At 37.4% G+C, this 23,785-nt stretch overlaps 1 protein-coding gene across 1 annotated transcript in view; it reads right to left on the bottom strand.

The window, feature by feature from the left end:
- Window positions 1–5,456: 5,456 nt before the first annotated feature.
- LOC107668500 (glutamate receptor ionotropic, delta-1-like) overlaps window positions 5,457–23,785 on the bottom strand; it is a 91,770-nt gene continuing 73,441 nt past the window's right edge. The window contains exons 10-15 of the mRNA XM_016460387.1: window positions 23,668–23,777; window positions 21,281–21,419; window positions 15,054–15,144; window positions 11,730–11,896; window positions 9,825–10,065; window positions 5,457–6,053 (exon numbers count right to left, since the gene is read on the bottom strand). Coding sequence (XP_016315873.1) covers window positions 5,640–6,053; window positions 9,825–10,065; window positions 11,730–11,896; window positions 15,054–15,144; window positions 21,281–21,419; window positions 23,668–23,777 — 1,162 coding nt within the window. The 3' untranslated portion in view covers window positions 5,457–5,639. The remainder of the gene's footprint in view (window positions 6,054–9,824; window positions 10,066–11,729; window positions 11,897–15,053; window positions 15,145–21,280; window positions 21,420–23,667; window positions 23,778–23,785) is intronic.

Below are 23,785 nucleotides of genomic sequence, written 5' to 3'. Positions count from 1 at the left end.
GTCATATACACCTAGGATGCCTTGAGGGTGAGTACTTCATGGGCTAATTTTCATTTTTGGATATATATATTGTATGAATAGTTTTAAAAAGCTTTTTTTTAAACTCTGTTAATTATAACCTCTAGCATTAATGTAATGAAAGGGTTCCCTGTACAGTGCATTTGTTGGGAGAGATTTTTCCTGAAAAAAAAACAAACTATCTGTATATGTCAGTATAAATAATCGGCTATTGTCATTATCAGATGTCATTATAAATAATGGGCTATTGATATTGGCTGAGAATTTTAGTATCGGTGCATCCCTTATAGAATTCCAAATGCTTTGTAATTGATTGATAAACAAGCCTTAAAAAACACAAGACTTGTAAAACAAGCCTTGAATGAATGGTGAAATCTGTTTAGAGTCTGTTCATTACAGTTCACATCACAAATGCTGCACATGTTGCTCACATCAATACATTGATCTGCAGTGAGCTGCAATATTAGCATGCTTTTAGCATTGACAGCCAGATGAGGCCTTTTGATCATTTAATGTAAATATGACAGGTTTCGACTTTTTAGACCCTATTAAGCTTGAAGTTGAGCCAAACATTATAGAACATGCTGTGAAACTGCATCTTCCCACAAATTATGCATAGCATAAAAATGTAGTCTGCAGTCTGTGTTCAGGGCTTTTAGCATTTCATGGGTGCTAGGACTCCGAAGTTGACAACTTTTTTATGGTTTAATAAAAGCCTAAGATGAAAAGGATCACCCAGACATGGACAAATATGTGAGTGAAACCACGTTACAGTAAATCTTTAAAGGCTTCTAAAAAAATTGTCTTAGTATACACAGTCAACCTCATTGCTAGGCAGATTTATATTGTTTGGCATGTGTGTTGAGGTGTGTAACTTTTGACAACATGTTTTAATGTCTTCTGCCCTTGCAGGGTCAGTCATGTCATCCACATGGTGCCCTAGATCTTATTGACACAGCTGGCAGGAGGGACAGGGAGGGCATTGCCAGTCTGTTCACCTGACAAACAACTCAAGGGCTTGAGCACTTGAAATCCGGTGTGTTCATGTAGCCTTAAGGACTCTGGGCACTACCGTGACCTTTTTATTCAGCTTGACATTGGAGATATTTGGCAAGTGTTATCCCTGCAACATACTGAATGTAAACCCTGGCCTGCGGTGATCTGATAGTTCGCTTTAGTGACAAAGTGAGGAGCATAAACCAGCTGGTCGAAAGTATTACTGCTGTTCAGAATTGCCGATGTTTTGTTTGAGGTTTTTTATATGTTTGTTATCTATTAATTATCTCCCATAATTTGTATGGCCCAAACCTCATTATATGAATAATCACGTCAACAAATTCCAAGGTTGCCCAGTTGTCAGATCTTGTATGAAGATCCTTCTCACACAATCGACACATACAGATTTCAACCCATTTGTCCCCTCAACTTGGCAACCTACAACAGTGATGTCACTCCACACGGTACAAACAAAGAGAAGAGAAGTGAGAGAGCAATGAACTCCAGCAAGATGTCATTTTATGCGAATCCCCAGACCTTTAACTACACATCAAGTATTATAATGGGAATATATCATCTTGGAGAGAGAGTTTTACTGTACTGACTGTCATAACTGAACGTGATGTGCTGTTTGAATGCTGAGCGGAGAATGACTGACAGCTGCAGCAGAAGGAAGATTTAAACTTAAATTTAACAATGTAAATACAATTCTGTCCCTCACATTAAGATATAGGATCGATCTGCCCATCCCCAGTGATGACTACCGCGGGAAGGAAAGGATCACTGGTAGAAATTGGATGGGAGGAGAAGACTCAGGTGGTGCTCCGGTGAAAAAAACAAAACAAATGTACATGCAAATTGAGATATAGCTTACACTTCAAAAGGCTATGGTTTCATTGATTAAATATGAGCGCTGCAAGTTGCAAAATCAGGTGCTGTGCTGCTTTGTTTACTGTGGTTACCGGGGAAATGGCTATATTCCTGGCAAAAAGCGAAAGAATGAAGAGAGAATGAATTTGCATTTTTCAATAAGCCCTTCTGCTTTTTGTTTTAGTCCAAAGCCAAAAACGACCCTTATTTTTACACAGAAAACACTCAGTTTGATATACACGCAGTTTAAATAATTGTATTTTAGGACCCAATTGTTGACAGGTATGGTTATTTTTCTTACAAAAATGCATCGATTCGCTACAAGAGGCCTTTGTTCACCCCCCACAGCCGTGTGAGGCACTTTTTTATTATGGATGGATGCGCTTTATTTCACTTATTTTGGACTGATGAACTGCAACACCTGCTGACTGCCATTAACCAGCTTGGAAGAACAAAGACAAATTTTAATATAACTCCGACTAGATTCGTCTTAGAGAAGAAAGTCATATACACCTAGGATGCCTTGAGGGTGAGTACTTCATGGGCTAATTTTCATTTTTGGATATATATATTGTATGAATAGTTTTAAAAAGCTTTTTTTTAAACTCTGTTAATTATAACCTCTAGCATTAATGTAATGAAAGGGTTCCCTGTACAGTGCATTTGTTGGGAGAGATTTTTCCTGAAAAAAAAACAAACTATCTGTATATGTCAGTATAAATAATCGGCTATTGTCATTATCAGATGTCATTATAAATAATGGGCTATTGATATTGGCTGAGAATTTTAGTATCGGTGCATCCCTTATAGAATTCCAAATGCTTTGTAATTGATTGATAAACAAGCCTTAAAAAACACAAGACTTGTAAAACAAGCCTTGAATGAATGGTGAAATCTGTTTAGAGTCTGTTCATTACAGTTCACATCACAAATGCTGCACATGTTGCTCACATCAATACATTGATCTGCAGTGAGCTGCAATATTAGCATGCTTTTAGCATTGACAGCCAGATGAGGCCTTTTGATCATTTAATGTAAATATGACAGGTTTCGACTTTTTAGACCCTATTAAGCTTGAAGTTGAGCCAAACATTATAGAACATGCTGTGAAACTGCATCTTCCCACAAATTATGCATAGCATAAAAATGTAGTCTGCAGTCTGTGTTCAGGGCTTTTAGCATTTCATGGGTGCTAGGACTCCGAAGTTGACAACTTTTTTATGGTTTAATAAAAGCCTAAGATGAAAAGGATCACCCAGACATGGACAAATATGTGAGTGAAACCACGTTACAGTAAATCTTTAAAGGCTTCTAAAAAAATTGTCTTAGTATACACAGTCAACCTCATTGCTAGGCAGATTTATATTGTTTGGCATGTGTGTTGAGGTGTGTAACTTTTGACAACATGTTTTAATGTCTTCTGCCCTTGCAGGGTCAGTCATGTCATCCACATGGTGCCCTAGATCTTATTGACACAGCTGGCAGGAGGGACAGGGAGGGCATTGCCAGTCTGTTCACCTGACAAACAACTCAAGGGCTTGAGCACTTGAAATCCGGTGTGTTCATGTAGCCTTAAGGACTCTGGGCACTACCGTGACCTTTTTATTCAGCTTGACATTGGAGATATTTGGCAAGTGTTATCCCTGCAACATACTGAATGTAAACCCTGGCCTGCGGTGATCTGATAGTTCGCTTTAGTGACAAAGTGAGGAGCATAAACCAGCTGGTCGAAAGTATTACTGCTGTTCAGAATTGCCGATGTTTTGTTTGAGGTTATGTTCATTAGTGAAAATAAGAAGACTTGGTTTTGATGAAGTGCACACCAAGAGGATTCTGAAAATCAATAGTCATGTAGAGTTTATCTGAAAACAAACTGTATAATTAATGCATTCATTGATTTGCTCTGCAGGGGAATGTCAGTTGTTGATCATTATTAGTATTTGAGGTAGCTGGAACATTATTTTGAAGATGAAGCCTGGGGGCACTGAACAACACTGCAAGAAATCACTTCATCTTTTATGACTATCCCCTTAATATACTGGATATATAGTTTTAATGAAACAGGTAAAACATTTGTTTGATTGACAGTGAAGAACTGCACTCTATTACAAATATCAGTCTTTATCGATCAACCTGTCTATTAGACATTGAGTATCATGAATTAATTCTTGGTTAATGCTAATTTCTACATACGCTACTGTTCAAAAGCTTGGGGTCAGTAAGATTGTTTAATGTTTTTGAAAGTCTCTTATGCTCACCAGGGCTGGAATATTCTAATATAAAATAACATTTTTCAATTTCAATATATTTTTTAAATGTAATTTATTCCTGTCATGGCAAAGTTGAATTTTCAACAGCCATTACTCCAGTCTTTGGAGTCATTCTAATATGCTGATTTGATGCTCAAGAGAAACATTTAGTATTAATGTTAAAAACCATTGTGCTATTTTTTTCATAAACTATGATTGTTTTTTAAATAGGATTTTTTGATAAATAGAAAGTTCAAAATAACAGCATTAATTTTAAATAGACATCTTTTGCAACATTATATAATGTCTTTACTGTCACTTTTGATCAGTTTAATGCATTCTTGCTGAGTAAGTTGTCTTTAAAAAAAGACCCCAAACATTTAAACAGTGTAATACATTTTTAACATTAAAAGTTTTATAAATTAACTTGAAATTGTAACCATTAGCAATCATGCATTTATAAATTAACCTATATTAATAGATGTAGTTAATTGTGAGTTGAACCTTATTTTAGTTTTTAAAAAGATTATCATACCAATAAACACTAAATGGATAAAGGATTTGATGCAAAAGAGTTTATTTGATAAACAAAAGAATCTCAAACTCCACGGTGATTTTCCTCCAACATGCTAAAATCACTACTGGTTTCAGGAACAGGATAAAGAAATATTTTTAATATTGTTCAGTTTTCTACTAAAGAGAAGCAACATTGCTATATTGATATGTTTATATTTCTTTCTCTGTTTAGAGTACACTTTAAAAAGACTCAAATGTAGCCATTACATATGAGTATGCAGAATTTCAGGTACATATAATGTACATATGTCTCTTTTAGAATGTATTTGATATTAAAGGCGAGTGTTTTGTATGCTGTTCTACAGATGATTTTGTACACATGGCTGTCAAAGACTAAGACAGCTTCAGCCTCCATACACACTGAGAGTATATGATGAAGAGCTGCTACTAAAACCTTGTTCCCTGGGATCAAACGTTACGTGAGCGGTGCCTCCACAAACCTGCAGTTTCTTTGATTCATTTCTGTTTAAAGCTTTTTATATTAAACAAAAAATTAGGTGATCAAAAGATTCACAGATTGTTTCTCTGTCACTTGTTTTCTCCCCATCTCTTCTCCTTCAAATGAAAATCTTTAAACGTGGCACTTAGAAAACATCCACAAGGAATTCTCATTTTTATTTTAGAACAAAATTTACAAAGCCATTCAAACAGTCTGTATTGTAAGTAATTACTTCTTTTAAACTCAACTTCAAAAAAATCATGAATATTCAAAATACACTTTGACTTCACTGCTGTCTCTCGTTATATACAAATATGTACAGGCAAAGAAAAGTCAGCGTCTCACAGTCGTATGTATCTGTACTGAAAAAAAAGAGAGATCTCCATATCTGTTTGTATGTATGTAATTGTATAAATGCAACCAGACCTGTTCCAAACCTGGTTTTTGTGATTGGCTGGTTGACAGTCTTTAGAACGCTCAGACCGGTCGGCTCAAATAGAGGTCCCATGGCTTGGATCAATGGCTTCTGGGATGGGTCCCCTGGGCACTGCCTGGTAAGAGATGGGCATAGGTGTCTTTATGGGGCTCTGGCGGAAAAGGCCTCCGTTGGGCGCCCGGTGTTTGCAGCGCATGGAGGGTGGCAGAGTGGAACTGCTGAGAGGGAGGGGGAGGCTCCGTCCGGGCATGCGGCCGACCCCAGGACCCTCCTGGAGGAAGGAAGTCACGGACAGGCCCCCAGGGGGGAAATCTCTCATGGCTTCCCGGGAGCTCTGATGTGGCCGCATGCTGCCCATGTCCAGGGCAGAGATCTCCAGAGACTGACCTGGCAGCTGCTTGTGCGCCAGATCGTCCTCCATCAGCCCACTCATACGCTGGTGAACCTGCTCCAGATTCACCTCTTTGTCCTGGGAATGACAAAGAAAGGGGGCGATTGAGACCGAGTACAAGGCGAGGGGAAAGATGAAAGGGCGGGAATTGATTTGTGAGGTGGAAAAAGGCAAGAAAGAAAGAAGAAGCGAGAAATGAAAAGTGGACGGGCACTGGAGCAAGAACACATGTGAATGAAAAGAACGTGGAAGTGCGTGCAATCTTTCAGAAAAGAGCAGAAGGTGTTTACCAGGGGCTCCAACAATCACATCAGCTCTGATTAATGATACCAATTACACAACGTACTACTGACAGCACGGAATAATCTCATAAAAATCAAATCAAATCCATCTCTTCTCCCACCCACTCCAGCAAGCAAAAGGTCTGAACTGCCAAAAAAGCTTCATATCCGAAAAGTTGCGAAATGAAAGAAATCAATGATGCAAATGAGAGTGAGCGCTGGGAAACATGGGCCATAAATTGAATTGCAAACACATGCTTTGGAGCTTCAATGTTTCGGGCTTATTTCGGAGGAGCCTTGAAAGGGGTATTTCTTCATTCTTTGATATGCGCTGCCGTGAAATAGCTTCGGTCATGCACCAGTGATGCTGTGGCGTGCTACTTAATGAAAGAATCAAGCCAACATTAACAGTCCGCTAACTGCTTACATTTTTTCCCACACAGTCATTTAATTCTCATGCCATGCATCCTCCATAAGAGAGTGAGGAGGGTGACCTCGATACTATGAAGTATTCATTCAACACTGATAACCGTTACATCCACGACTACTCTGTTAATCACTGTTCTTCTTCTCAGTTTTGTACAAGCCAGTTCAGTAATGCATGCTTTCCATTTTAATGGAATAGTTCACCCCAAAATTAAATTCTGTCATTTACTCACTCTCATGTTGTTTCAAACCTGTATCATGTGGAACACAAAAGATGACTTGGGACCCCATTGGCTTTCATTATACAGACAAAAACATGCTTTAAAATATCTTCTTTTGTGTTTTTGTGAGTGACTGAATTTTCACTTTTGGGTGAACTGGCCCTTTAACTCAATTGCAGAGGTCTTGCGTCTCTAGCCCGGTCGATACCAGCGAATCAGCTGTATATTCTACGGTTTTGTACCGTTTATGGGTAATTAGAAGTGTCACATTATGAGACTATGTTTCTGAGTCATAAGATCAATGAAGAGATAATTACTGCAGAGCTCATGCAGCTGTAGAAGAAAGTCTGAATGTGGCTCTAATTAAAAATGCATTAATTCGCCATTAAAATACACCCAATTTGGGGCACTTACAGCCGTGACAAACAACACAACTGGAGGCCAATCTCCTTTTGGATTCCAGATTGCAATATTTTGGGACATCAGTGTGACCACTGAATGGGTGATCTGATGGATGACAAACAGATGATGAATTTGATGAGTATGTGGAGCGAAATGGAGAGGCACACAGTGGGAGAGGCACACATAGTGCTGCTTTGGCAAAGAGACTCCATGAGTAAAATCATCACTCTAAACAGAAAGTTATTTATTAATCCACACAACATGGATGAATTAATGTCTCTGACTCTGCCTGGGTCTCTGTCATCAGTTAGTTCTCTTTGCATGAGTGAGTCATAATTACCGCTCCACCCACATATATAATCTGATTGATCTGGAGTCCTAACCCACTCCAGGAGGACGCTTGTCCTTCCTCTAAATGACTCTACATTGTCAAGCCCTGTTCACCCCACTGACAGGTATTCCTTGCTCAGGTCTCGGCTGACCTGTGTAAAAAGCCTGCGTGTCTTCCCAGTCTCTTTCTCTCTCTGGCCAAACGTCCTGTGTGCATCCTGCAGCAGTTGCAATTTCATTATATGCCAATGACCCAGACACCATCTCCAGAGTGCAGCCCTTAGTGTCCTGTATGAGACCATAGAGAACCCGTGACTGCCTGGACATTGGCATATAATTGCAATAAGAAGACACAGACAGGGATATAAAACATAAAATGTGTCAAGTCGGTTATCGTGTGGTTCTTATTGCTTGCCAGAGCTCCAGTGGCTCCCTTCTTACAGTGTATCATAAACCAAACAAAACCATACATAAAAGAATCATAAATTGTACAGGCATATGGCAGACTGAGCACCTTAAAGCAAGAACAAGGAGTTGGTTGGTGAAAGCAATATAGTCTGAAAGCTAGTAAAAGTTCTTATCTCTTTATGTGCTATTAATTCAAATCCAGTCAAATTTCAAGCAGATGACAAATGGTAGTCATAATACAGACGTCTGATCGTTATTATTCAACAATGTCTGTAAAATTTAATATTACGTTATCAACAATCAACGTCCCTGAACTATAATATGTGGTTTATGAGCTGTTGCTCTCATCAACGTGCTTGCCTCGGCTCAAGATATCACCAAAGGGAAAAGAGAGAAGGAGAGGAGACAAGGACGGAAGAGTAACTGCAGAACACTTGAACATAAGTCAATACGTCACTGGCTTTCTCATTGCACACACTTTAGTTTAGGGATCCAGGTACAACCTTTGCCCTAACAACCTAGCAGAAGCAGCAGAACTAGTATGATTGACGGATATTGCAAATTGGGGATGTTTGTATGCAGAAAGCTACTCGGAAACAACAATTTAATGAATGGAACGACACTTGTAGGTGCCCATAACACAGAGCTAATGGGTTTGAATACAAAAGCTATCATCTCCACTTAAAGGGATAGTACATCCAAACAAAGAAAATTCTGTCATAATTTTCTGTGGTTCCAAACTCATATGAATTCCTTTCCTCTGTGAAACACAAAAGAAGACATTTAGAAGAATGTTTTAGCTGTTTGTGGCCATTATAAAACCAATGGGTACCAAAACTTTCAAGTTCCAAAAAGGACACAAAAGTAGCAAGACATTGTTAAAAATATGGCAAAATAAAACTTACAGAAGATGTTTTCTGATAGAAAACATGAACCAGTCTTCACTGGTTTGTGAACAAATGGCATTTTTGGATTCCATTGACTTTTATAATATTGACAGCATAAAGTCACAAAACAAGTAGTGGTAGAACTTTTTCCAAATTGTGATGTACATTTGAGTATAACGGGTTATCAAAGAAAAAAAATGTATAAATTGGTTGTTGATTGGATTTTAAGATATTATAGTCAAAACAGTGGCAGATGAATGCAAGCATGTAGGGGTGCCATTTCAGCAGACTAAATGATTGGAAAAATCTGGCATTCGTCACCAGAGAGAAGAATGTTGTTTCGCTGGAAGATCAGTTTATGACATTTTGATTAAAAATTAAGAGGTCCTAATTGAAATAAATAAATAAATATTCACCCCAAAAATACGATCAATAATACCCATTTTAAAAATAGAAATGGTGAATTTACATTTCATGTCGACGTTAAACATTCTTCAAAATATCTTCTTTCATACTTTCATACAGTAATTCATACGGATTTGGAACAACGTGAGATTGAGTAAATGATGACTGGTTTTCATTTTTGGGTGAACTATCCTTTTTAATAATCAAAGATTTGATCTGTTTTTTTTTTCTTAGGTGATCTTGTGCTTTTCTTGAGTGACTCCCTCCCCCCTTCACCCTTCCCTCTTGCCTTCTCTTTGGCAACACTTCAGCAAATGGGAGGCAGTAAGTTCTTAATGGTCACACCTATAGCTGGGTGTACTGGAGCTCGACTAAATCGGGACTTGCGTCAGTGGCGTCTGGATCCATAAAGTAGAGTGTGGCAGTGGCTGTACAGTCCTGGGCGCGGTGGGCAGGGGTTGGCCGTAGTTTGGCCGCCTGTGGGGTCACCTCTTTGGGCTGTGCCCGCTGACAGCGTGGCCCATTCCACCATGACTCCAGAGCGGCCACCAGGCAGGCCAGCAGCAGCCCTGCCGCTAGGATGCAGAAGACCCCAGCGAAGCTGTGCAGTCTCAGGGCACGGCCCTCTGGCAGGGGCTCCGCGTGCTTGTCCAGGTCACAGCGACCTTTTCGCGGCCACCACTTCTGCTTTAGTATGTCAAGGTCTCCTTTCTCCTGCAGGTCAAGGATCCTGAAGTGAAAAGGAAAATGGATTGTTAAGAGGGCTGAGCTACTAATCGGTCATAGTTTTCATTTGAATAATAAAAAAAACTATACATTCTGAAATGATTGATTTTGCCTGTTCCACCGCTTTGTTGAAAACTTTATTACAAGAGGGAAGTTCAGAACAAAATATGACTCAAAGGTGACAATGAAGCAAATATAAGGGTTGGACAAAATAATATGAAAATCTGGGAAATAAGCAATATTTCTGAAGGTGTTTTACCAGGTGTTCTGCCTTTAATACAGATTCCAGATGTTTTAGAATAGACTCATACACTTTTTGAATAGTCTCTAGCTGAATGTTGTCTATGAAAACATCTGCCAGTTGCTTTAAAGATGATGGAATTCGCTTCTCACTCTTCTCTCTACAACTATCAAAACTATTATCAAAACTACACAGTAGTGTGATAATATTCAAGTCAGGTGATTTGTCTGGCCAGGGCAGATGTTGAAGTTCATCTTGGAGTTCCAACTGTCCAGGTTTTATGATCATGACACCATCTTTTGCATTTTAGCATTGGTGTCTGTGCTTAAAGTTTTAGCAGTTGCAACTCTTTCATGGATGCTGGCTTTGTGGTCAGTTTTTGTGGTCTTCAAGGTGAATATTGAGGTTTTCTGTCACTTTGCTGCAGTAGTTCTGTGTTGTTTGGACACATAATTTTGTCCAACCCCTGTATTACAATTATTGGCCATGGTGCCATGGAACATGACCAAGAAACAAATGATGGAAAAATAATGCTTCTGGTTTTCAAATGTAAAAAGTGAGGCAATTATCTCCTCAATTAAAAGGCAGCGATAAAAGGTCCTTAAATAGTGTTGACAAACTTTTGTAAATCATTGAAAAAAAAAATCACTTCAGCAGTAACAATGAACATTTGGTCTTTTATAGAGTCTTATTAATTTACTTTCTCTTTATTCATTAACAAGTTTTCTTAGTAGTTATACATTTCAATGCAGCAGACGTTCAGAAAGTGGACGCATTTGTAAAGAATCCAGTGGAAAAGGTCAATAACTAATGATAGAAACGAAAATGTCAAAGGTTGAAAAATAAAGTCTGTTCAACTGCAATCGTCCTGGGTATTAATTTAAAACATGTTTGATTCTAATTCCCCATAACAGACTGAAAGGTGATTGTAGAGGATCCTTCATGAAAATGCATTTCGAGGCCTTGATGTTCCTGATATGTGAATTATTAATTGCCGGCGAGCTTACCTCCCTAAAGCTAATTAGTATGTGAGCAGAGCGTCGGTACGAGCTGAAAATATGAATGCAAATTATAGTCAAACAAATGAAGGGCTGCAGGGTGAGGTGCTTTAAAGCCAGTGGAGAGAAGAAAGGATGGGTGGGAATGAAGATAAATGCACCGAGAAGCAGACACTGGTGATTCAACACGATTCATGGGTTCTCTGGCAAGACTGCGTCTGCCAAGGAAATAAATGTAATGTAAATGAGAGAAAGGACAGATGATGAAAGAAAAAGGGAAACAATCCATCACAGTCACGCAGTGTGATGTTTGCGAAGCTTTGGAGCTTGATATTGACTTAAAATGATTGAAATGATGGTGTCTCCTTCTGCTAGTTTAGCGACTTGTATCATTCTTTCTGATCATATTGCACATATACACTCGCTCACTTCTGCGAGAAGAGATCTCTGTAGGGGCTGCCGTGCTGCAGAGCCAGGCCGTATCCTTTGCTGCTTATGCTGTTTCCTGTGACCACCAGCGTACAATCATCATCTGTCAGAGCGGCGTACTCTAACACCGCCATGTCCCACAGGAAGGCGTACGGATCCCGCTTCACCTGAGAGAAAACACACACACACACACACACACACACACACACACACACACATGGTTCAGTGTTTAATTTGCCCATGTATGGCTGAACATTACGGCAGGGTTTTGTGTTTTTGATAATAGTAACGTAAACAAATCCGGAGGTTATCTTAAGATGGAGAGCTTCTCCTTTCAGTCACTCAGTTCTTGTCAGACAGGTCACAGACATCATTCAAAATGAAAGGTGTTTATATTTCACTGAAAGTCATGAGATGGCTTTGAACTTGTTTCTTGTCTGGAAACTAGCCTCCCCCGCTTCCTTTTTCAAGAGATTTCACTCTCTCTTGGGAAAATGGCTTTACCCCTCCCCCACCACACTAAATAAAGCAGCACAAGCGTCCGCTTTCTTTTCTGTTTCTTTTAAACTCAGGCTCTATCGCAACCACATGGTTATGACAAACTTTCATATGACAAGTACAAAGGAAAAAAAGGATGTCAAAGAAGAAATGACAAAGAAGCTATCATCTCCTGGCTCTTCCATATAAACATGAAATTTTCCCTATCTCTTTGTGAAGTACTACAAATATCCGTCACTGCCTGAAATTAAATTTACAGTTTGTCTTTCAAGTGTACATCCATTAGGAAGATTTGGATACTCTCAACCTATTAAAGCATTGATATCAAATCTATCAAAGGTAAACAAGTGGAATGTATTTTAAAATGTAATTTATTCCTGTGATGACAAAGCTGAATTTTCAGCAGCCATTTCCCTTCAGTGTCACATGATCCTTCAGAAATTATTCTAATATGCTGATCTGCTGCTCAGTTATTATCAATTATTATTGGGGCTTAGTTATTAGTAATAGTTCTTATTATTATCATCATCATCATCAATGACGAAAACAGTTTTTGCTGCTTAATATTTTTGTGGAAACCATAATAATTTTGGGGGGGATTCTTTGATGAGTAGAAATTTCAAAAGAACAGCATTTTTATTTCAAATATAAATCTTTTGTTACATAAATGTAATTTAATGCATCTTTCATAAATAAAAGGGTTAATGTTCAATTTTCTTACTTTTTTTCTTTCCACAAACTTTTGAATTGTAGTGTGTCATGGTTTCAAAATATTAAGCAGCAAAAACTGTTTTCAACATTGATAACAATAAGAAATGTTTATTGAGCACCAAATGATTAGAATGATTTCTGAAGGATCACTTGAAGCTGAATACTTCAGCTTTGCCATCACAGGAATAAATTACATTTGAAAATATATTAAAATAGAAAACAGTTCATTTAAATTCTAGTCTAATTCTAGCTTTTACTCTATTAGTGTAATTTTTATTAAATAAATGCAGAGCATAAGATACTTTTTTTTTCAAAAACATTAAAAATCCCAAACCTTTGAACAGCAGTGGATTATCAAGAAATCTGCTGGTAATACCCCCATATAATATATATATATTACAATTTAAAACGGGAAATTATGCTATACTGTCTATTGGTTATTTCCACTTTTAGGGGGGAAAAAAAGACATAAAATGACAAAATTCTCCAAGGACAAATGTCCATACACTACTGGGCATTGTTAGCAAACGAATTATTCTAGTGAGGGTGTGAAATGTTTGCTGTAAGATAATTTATTTTCTAACCCACAGGGACAAAAGTGGCCACAGTTGAAGAAACACTCGTATATATGTGAATCTGTTGGGCAATTACTGGTAATTAAACACTTCAGCATGGATGGCCTGAAAATAGCACTATTCAACACCATCCAAAGTGCGTGGGTGCAACCGTACAGGCCTCAATTTCTCTGTGTCTTATCTCTTTTCATTATTCTGCTTAAGAAATCAATTCTGAGAATGCTGAATTGCTAGCTTAATAGCCAGTTATGTAACTGGGCTGAAAAACTCTCATAAAGAGATTCATGGTTTGGTGATGTCTCCTGCAAAAAGCATGCCAGTGGATATGCCACAATAAGACGAGCTGTGAAATTCAATACCTGCAATTTTTTGAAGTTTTATCAAAGGGTTTGATGTGGATATCAAGTGTCTTAAAAGATTCACTTGACATCAGCAACAGTTTGTATACAAAGTGACTTTGAAAGTTTTACCAAACAAGCACAAATACATGAATGCATTCAGCAGCATATTAATAATTTTTATGACTCGCACAGTATGGATGGATATTACATTGTCTGAGCCATGAATATTTATCTTGATAGTCTAAAGCAGTTTTGTCATGTTTTCTGTCAGATTTGCATGCTACATTTCCCTTTCTCTCTTTAATGATGCAAGATGCCAGAATTGTCCTGTTTCAAACCTAAACAGACTGCAATTTACTGCTGGGCTCTTTTTGTGTTCTGTGAGACATGCTTGGATTACAAAGAGCCACCGATAGCCAGCCAGCCTCATGCACATGGTAGTGCACAGAAAAGCTCTTACCAGAACCACGGACAGCTCTTACGAAGTACTATACAGCAGAAATTCAGCACCACGGACAGCTCTCCACTCTGATTAACACGACTGGTGCTGATTTGAAAGGTTTGAGATTTTCAGTTTAATAATAGCTCCTCTTATCCTCTGTTTCATGTGCTGTGTGTGTTTAGTCTCTGAATTGTAATGCGTTACACTACTTTTGAGTTACTTTCACCAAAATATCCACATTAGTATTATAAAATGCCAAAATGTAGTCTATTGCTGCTCATTCTACATCCAGTGGAGGGTAATGTGGTAGGTCTATATAGCATAAAATTATACAATCATATTTAGATACCGGTATGTAGGCATAACACCGGTAAATAAAGCAAAATGTTATAATATACAAACAATAAACACAATACCTAGCCTATAGGCTATTTTGAACGGTTTCAGAAGAAAACAAGAATGAAAAATATAAGTTGCTAAACAAGCCAAAACGAATAGGCTAATTCAATGCGAAACTGAAAGCAAACGGCGTTCTCACGCAGCCTACCTCTCTCATTCGGCATTAATCCATTAAATGTTTCCATATTTGCGATGTATTTGAATGCCAAACTATTATTTATTATGTAAACCAGGCTTACTTAAAGCGCTTAAAAAACACCCTCGTCACATGAGCAAATGTGTGTTTGGCCCGAGCTCAGACTGAACAGCACGGATTGCACGCAGTATGCACTATTTAAATTAACCAGTGTATCTATACGTTTGGCTTCACCCTGAAATACTCGAACACAGCAGAGTCTCTCACCGTTCCGTAGCTCAGCTCTGTCTGCTTGGAAAGGTCTTGAAATGTTCTGGATTGAGAATAAAAATAATAAAAGATATACAAGTCACATATATTATTTAAAGTGTACATTATATTAAAAATTAAATAAAAACAGACATGACAACAGAGTGTGGAAGAAGGCAAATTTATCTAATTAACATGCTGTATGCTAAGAATTATTGATGCCTGATGTTCAGAATGTGTTTGTGAAATTGCCACTGTGTTCACTGTCATGTGCTGGATGATTTGATTTATTATTTTAGTTTTTAAACAATCTGGAGGTCTAGATATGCCTCAAACAACAACAACAAAAAGCTGTGAATGGTACATTTCACAACCTGCATAAACAGTGTGAAAGGAGCATTAAACAATTAAAATCCTACTCTCGCTGGAACCAACCATTTAGGCATATCATATGGTGCTTTTCAGCCAATTGAATAACATGTAACAGTGTACACACATAGATACTATTATTTCACTTGATTTTTAATGGCTCTCTTAGAGTGAGCAAAGCTTTATTACCCTGACTGTAAAGATTTAAAGAACAGAAACGAAATTAAATGAGGGGAAATAAATCACAATTAATGGAATGAAATATTTGTAAAAAAAAAAAAAAAAAGGTTTAGTGCAAAAAGACTGGATTCAAAATTAAACAAATGTCAAGTGTCCATCTTTAGCACTGGTGTTGGTGTTATGCACATATCCTCAGGCTATAGAATACAATTACCTGCTTATTTTTTAAAGGCAGTTCAGACGGTTTATTTAAAAAATTTTTTTATTTTTATTTCATTATTGTCTATAGTTTTAGGTAGCTTAGAATCTGAAATACATTCACAACATGCTCTCTCTTCTCTGAAATAAAATAAAAACATTGAATTAAATAGATCATAACAGACGATGTGTCCTTCACCTCTCCATGACACTTTTCCTCCTAAATGCATTCATGAATCACAGAGGTGTGAGTACGGATACGCTGCATTTCGATAGGGTAATATGGGGGTTAATGAAAGTCTCTTATCTAACACTACCATTACTGCTTGACTTGGCTCTGTAAGTACCAATCTAACAGCATGAAAATATTTGGCTGGTTTACATCTGCTCATCTGCTTATGTATGCATGTAGTATGCATTTTTTTCTTTTATTATGTGTGGGCTGGATGGCTGCTTTGTTATTTAAAATATTGTGAAAAGCTTTAATAAATTTAAACTGTGATAAATATGCAGCAATTGGTAGGGTGGAAATGGTTTCTGAAATGTGTTTTCAGTTCAGATGGCTGTGGCCAGATTATAACAATCACAGAAACTCTTGTCCACACACTGAATATAGACTTTAAAAGGGTCTAGAAAAAACAAAACAAAAACAACATCACAGTTTTTGTACAAGTACAGGCGAGTTAGAAGCCAGACCAACAGGCGCAACAATACACGCTTCTCCACATTAAAACAATAAAAGAGCTCATGCAACAATCAATCCTTTATGAAAAGGCAGACTAGACACAACAACACTAAAACTGTCTCAAATAATGAATGAATGCATAAACATGATGCATTCATTAATTATTTGAATAATTTGGGGGAAAAAATTCCCCCTGACAAAATACAGTTCTAAATGATTTTGCAGCTCACAGCTGCTGCCTTCCATCTGCAACTTCCGATGTCATGCAGTCCATGTGATGTTTAGGGCAGCCGGCTGCTCTTCCCTCTTACGTAATGACACTGTGTTGCTTCTCCTTCTGGTTTTAGTGGGGAGTGATTTCATGTTGAGATAAGCATCTTCCATCACCCTTGACAAGGCTATTTAACAGGACAGCACAATTATTTGCAGATTCAATGAGTCAGATTGTTAATCTTGAGAAGATAAAATCAGAACAATTAATCAGTTTAATTATAGTGATACTGCCACAGCTGGAGGAGAGAAAAAAAACCTATGGAAATATGTAACGCATGGTGTCATCTCATTGTATTCATGATATAGTCATTTATTCTCCAAACCCTGCTGAGCAGCTTTTGTAGAGTTTCAACTTTCCTGAAAAATGTTGCAGTTCTGAAATTGAACATTTCTTTTGAAAGCTGTGGCAAAGCAGTTTATTGTTTCATTCAAGATTTAACATTCAACCTTTCAAAAGGATTTTTGAAAAAAGATTTTATACACTTATAATGTTACAAAAAAAAGATATTTATATTATATTCTATTCTATTCAAATATATACTGTTCTTTTAAACTTTCCACTCATCAAAAAATCTTGAAAAATATATCATTGTTAAATAATAAATAAATTAATTAATTAATAAGGAAAGCAAAGCAGCACAATGTTTTCAACTCTGATAATAATAAAACGGTATCTTGTGCACCAAATCAGCACATTAGAATGATTTCTGAAGGATCATGTGACACTGAAGACTGAAGTAATGAATGCTGAAAATTTAGCTTTTCTATCACAGGAATAAATTACATTTTGAAATATCAAATAAAACGGACTTCTTTTAAACTGTAAATATATTTTACAATATTAGTATTTCATTGCTTTTTTGATCAGCCTTGGTAAGCATTAGACTTCTTTCAAAAACATTTAAAATGAACTGCAGTGTACATCAGTGTCATTAGCAATTCAATTTTTTTCAGGTTTTAACATATTAAAAACATGCCAGCTATTGAGCCTAATTTGGTCTCTAATTTGACCCATGTGGACAGATGCACCATCATTAAACTGAGATGAGATAAGCTATTAATATACTTGTTGGGGTTCAGTTGACAAAACATGGATTGAGCAACCCAATTTCTAAGTTCCTGTTTTCCACTGGTTCTTGTGCAAACAGAATGACGTTTATAGTCTGCCTAGTGCCTATAGTGAAAACTATAGAGATGGCATATATGAGGTCACCGTCTCCATTGTGCTGTTTGTGGCTGGTGGTTAAAAAAAAAAACATTTATAAAGGTCTAGTTAATGACCACCACACCTAGGTTAAATTACCTTAAAGCAACTTGACGTCTTATGGAGTGAGACTTACAATTACTTTTAAAAATAATAATGTGTTAAAAAACCCATAGATTTAATTATGACTCGTGATCCACATGCTACTATAGACAACACTCTTCACCAAACCACACTTATTGAGAGTAGGTAGCAAAGAATGAGTAATGAGCTGTTAACATAAGACGTGTTCTTGCATTCAAAAACAACTAGACAGTGTGCAACTGAACGGAACAGAATGAGCACAGGGGTCATGGGATGCATTTTTAATCATTGAAGTGTTTTTAACTTGACACACTGAAGTAAAAATGTGCTTATTGTGTGAGATGCTAAAAAAAGATGAAGAAATTACAAAATTGCCAAAGATGTTTGTATATACTAAAATACTGCTGTAGTATATACTAATAATATACTTTTATTGTCCTCTTGGGGGAAATGTGTTAGAACAGCACATATATAATATAACTGCAATAAAACGGCAATACAAATAAATCTGATAAAAAAATCATTGTAAAAAACATTGTAAAAATAAGTCTCAAATATAAGTGTTTAAATAATCTTAATTAGATTTTTTATAAGCAGATATTGATATGTATGTTTCAATTTGCAATCAATTTCATCAATTAATCAGCATATTATGTAAAATGTTAAATCAACTGACAGTCCTAAACATGTAATGCAATTTCCCAGGATACCTAGCAGGTAAGTACAAACTCCATGCCTCTGAGATTCTTTCAGCCGGCCTCTGCAGGACAAATCAATAGAGGTGCTCTATAAAAGGTATTATTAGCCGTAATGGGGAAATGAATTTGGATGTGATCCATTGTCTTGTTTTTGTTTTGTATGAGAATGTTCTAGATGCCCTACATCCAACTAAGCATAGAAATATGGTGCTGTATTAAACCACACTCAGGCTTAATTATGTGTTCTGAAGCCAAAAAAAAAGTAACCCCTTCATATATCATGCAAATTAAAAGGGTTCACTAAATGCTCACAAGATAGTTTACAAACAATTTACAAACACAATGCAAAATAGTAGACCTATATTTTATAAGCAAAATTACACATTCAATGATTTTTATAGCATACAAATTCGACAGCACTTTGGATGCTTCCATCACTTCCATCAGCCAATCACAGCCCACTGGCAGAGTGAAGCCGAGCATTTGGGAACCTCAGGACTGAACACAACGTTTGTCAAGCCTGAATCCCATTTTACATCTAAGGCTGGTGAGAGATATGAAAGACTCCCAGTGGGCTCCCAGTGTGCTAACGATACCGTATCATGCACCAGCAGGGCTGCCTGATTTTAATAACAGTTACAAACAAGGTGATTAGCACAACCATAGCAGCTGTGGATGCTGCCACTGATAGATGGAAGAAATAATCCCCCAGAGCCTCAACACACAAACACACACATACTCACAAGAGCTGAATAAGAAATGTGACGGCACCAAACTCTCCTTTAATGTTCTAAAGCTGAACCTTTGGGCAAACGGTGTGAGGCATTTCGCTGGTGAACTAACAGGTCCGCCAGGAGTATATAGTCAGAATTCAGAGAGACAGAATGCAGTAAGCTTCTCCGGTCTTGGGTTTTAAGCTGAGCTGAGAGGGCCGAATTCAATGAGCAGGCAGATAACATTTACAGAGGCAGGAGGAAACTATTTGCACATCAGGTAGGGCATTACCGGTTTATATAAAACAACTCTCATAGTCAAATAAGAGGGAGGTTTTAAAGTGGAAACAGCATTTATTTCTGCTCTGACAATGCAATTATTCTTCTATAGTGAGGGAGAAAGAAAAGAATCACTGCAGCTCTTTTGTGGCGCGTTGTTTGTGCTATCTGACAGTTGTAAGCGGTGTATATATAAATATAAAAAGACCTGTGTGTTTATAACAACAAGTGCATGAGATTTCTCTGAAGTGTGAGCAGCCTGCATTGACAAAACACCTAGAACACATAAAAGGAGGAGAAAAGGTTCTGGTGTCTACACAAAGGAAAAAAAAGAAAGGATTTTAATATGAAGCGACCTTTCGTGGAATTTATGGAGAATGTCAGGAACTGTGAGCTCCCTGCTGGGAAGTGAAGGACCAACGTGGTCTCTAAGAGACAGCCTGCATGCTGTGATTTCAGAATTAATTTGAAGAAATATGAAGCTTTTAGTCGACTCATAATGTTACTACTTTCAATTTTAGACTTACTTCCTCTATGCCTTGAAAATTCAGAGTTACTAGTTTTGTCACGTTGGGTCAGTATCAATTATTCGTTTCCCCTTCAAATGACTAAATAGTAGATTTTATATAGTGACAACAGAACTGTTATTATGCAATGTTAAAAATAAAATGAAACTAGAGAGCTTTGTGTTCATTAAGCATATTCACATACAAGCCAAAATTCTCATAAATAACCACCCAAAAAATATATTTAAAGCTTGAACACTATGAATTTTGCCCAGGTTTTTGCCCTGATTTACAAGTTGATGTTAGTTGCCTAAAGTCAGAGCCAGATTGCAGATTTTAACTGATATTTTACAAAAAATAGTGCAGTGTATGATGGGAATCTGAATCCATCCAGTCGAAGAATATCAAACGTGCTTGATATTTTAAGTAAATTATAGAAAAACATGATTTTCAGTACAGCATTTGGCTAAATGCCTCACGTGGACCCCTTATCTATATCACTGAACCCCTCTGTGATTTTATCTAATTTTTCCTCCTTTATGTTCCTTACTGCTGCTTTTTGGCAGTGACACTGGACTGCAGCCATGTAATAAAGAAGATACACACATTTTCGTGTTCTCTATCCCACATCAACTAGCAGACACTTTCTCACCCCGCGTACACCGGTAACCCAGTGTTGAACTTTGCTGAAATGGCATGGTGCATTGTGATCCATTTACATAAGATAAACATTGTCCGACAGACTAATCAACTGCTTTTCTGAATGACTAGTCAACTAGTAAAAATGAGCAGTTGTGCAGACCCTAATCTGATGCTAATGAATGCAACCCAGTGACGTGATATGCTAACCTGGAGCTACGTTTAGAGATGTGACAGCTCTAATAAGGTTCTATAACACACCATGTGGTCAACAGCGTGTTGAGTCAGGGTTTACAAGCCTGCATATGGACAAGCATCTGCAGATGTGTGGAGTTCTGGCACTGAGACACAGAGCTGGACTAGTTAGCTTACCGAACAGCGTTGTCCATGCGGGATACGGTGAGGTAGGCTGCCAGGTTGGCTGTGTAGGACGAACAGACAATGAGGGTAAACAGCCACCAGCTTCCCATTGCAATCCTGAGAGCCATTGAACTCATGAAGGATTCACCACCTGCAAACACAAGGAAGAAGAGAAAACATTCTATGCGGATTGCTTGTCATTGTTTACACCAATTCAAAGATACACTGATACACAAAAACCCCAAAGAATGGAGAAAAATGCAGGGTTTTTCGACAGCAGGGTCTAACTGGTTCATGCTAAACCTTGACCCCTTGTCTATATCACTGAACCCATCTGTGATTTTATCTAATTTCAGCCTTCCATTATTTTTCTTCCTGCTGCTTTTTGGCAGTGACACAGCACTGCAGCCATGTAATAAGATTCATTCTCCCATCACCCGTTTTTCTCAGAAAAGCTCAACACCTTATAAGCCTGTGCTAAAATGTCAACACAATATTCCTCTCCAGCGCACACAGCCTTGGAAATGTCATCACTGACACAGAGACGGTGAGAATAAAATGAGAAGGGAAAAGATCTGCTGCTATCATGCTCAATGGAGCTCGTTAGGGGCTATAAGTTTTCTTTTGGGACTCTGAGCCAAATTATCTGAGATCTGAAATGTCCCTTTAGGCCTAAAAGGATATCCACAGAGTCTGTAATTGGAAAGGTCAAAGGTTAAGTGGGCAACCATGCTCATTATAGGGTTGAGAGTGCACTAGTCTCAAACTGAACCTCCCAAGAAAAAAAAGTGCTTGTGCTTTTTTATATGGCCAGACAATTTGAATCTTTGAATCATTTTTGTTCTAAACATGCACCTCCACACCAATATGTAAGTTTAGTAAGGGGATTTCACAAAATATTTACAAATCATTTAATTAATGATGATTAGTTGCATTTACAACATAGCAGCATGTATTCTAGGGCAAAGTAAAATATGCCAAATTTTATATGACTGGAAATTAAATAGCTACTACCATTCAAAAAACTTTGGGGTTGGAAAGATTTTTTTATGCTTTTGAAAGAAGTCTCTTATGTTCACCAAGACTGCATTTATTTGATCAAAATATAGTAAAAAGAGAAATACTGTGAAATATTGTAAATTTAAAAAAAGCAGAATTTTCAACAGCCATTACTCCATTCTTCAGTGTTATATGATCTTTCAGAAATCATTCTATGATATATGCTGATTTGCTGCTCAAGAAAAAATGTATTATTAATGCTGATAATGTTGGTTCTGCTTAATATTTTGCTAAATACATTTTTTTGTATCATCTGATGAAGAGAAAGTTCAGAAGGACAGCATTTATCTGAAATATAAATATTTTGTAACATTACAAATGTCTTTACTCACTGTCATTTTTTATTTATTGAATGCATCCTTTCTGAATAAAATTTCACAGTAATTGCACATTACTTTATCTCTAGTCACACTGGCCACTTGAGAGGACTGATGATGGACAACAAGCAAAATTTTACTTGATCATAAAGGGAGAGGTCATACAAAAACGTTCATACAAAAATTTTTTGGGTCACTATCCCTTTAATTTTGAGTGAACTATCCCTTTAAGGCTCCTAACACTTGTTAAGCAGTGCTGTTTGCTCATGATGTGTTACTTTTTAATAAGGGTTGCTACTAGGAGCCCTGACACAATTTGAACAGTATAGCGCACCTGCTATCATATGGTTGTCCTTCGTAAGTGACAAGTAAATGTTTATTTAAAAAGGTGACCCAAATGCAAAACCTATTTTCATAATTACTCGCAGTGTGTTTCATTATCAATTTATGGGTCCAAGGCTAATAATTACAAATTGGCAAACAGCTGTAGAAAAAAAATGTAATTGTCATTCAGCAGCTGCTGTAAATTGCTTGCATCTTGGTCTAACTTGCTACATCTGAAAGCGCACAGAGACACTTAAGAGTCAGCCCGTTATTGACAAGATACCCAGAGTACGCAGAACGGAAAAGTGCAGCCATTTATCTAAAACTTCAACAAAACACACTCGCTCCTCTCTTCATAGGCACCTTTAGACACATGCAGCTGTGAGTTACAGAATTCTTATGGAATAATATATTTTGTCAAACAGTCAAAATGCAAGACTTTACGTCTCTAGTGCTGTAAAATATTTGAAGATATATATATTTTATATAATATATATATTATTATATGTTATATTTATAATATATTTTATTATATATTCTGCTGAAAAGACATTTTCTTAAAATAAAAGTCTTAAAACGCTGCATTAGCTGTGCTCCTGCATGCAGACGAGAATGTCAGCAACTGATTGCACCATCCAAGTGAGGTGACTATTCAGCAATACCTCATCCCTCATGTTCATGTGACGTGACCCAGCTCACCTTGCTGTACAAAGGCTCCGTAGACGATCCAGATGGCACTTTGGAAGGACGTCGTGACAGAAGCAGGCTGGTGGGGCCCTGGAGGATTCTGGGAGCAGACAGACTGGATGCGTCGGGG

This window comes from Sinocyclocheilus anshuiensis, unplaced genomic scaffold, assembly GCF_001515605.1.
Source record: "Sinocyclocheilus anshuiensis isolate Anshui unplaced genomic scaffold, SAMN03320099.WGS_v1.1 scaffold52, whole genome shotgun sequence".
Taxonomy (NCBI): Eukaryota; Metazoa; Chordata; class Actinopteri; order Cypriniformes; family Cyprinidae; genus Sinocyclocheilus; species Sinocyclocheilus anshuiensis.
The sequence above is the reverse complement of the archived record's forward strand: the minus strand, read 5'-3'. Positions and strand labels throughout refer to the sequence as shown.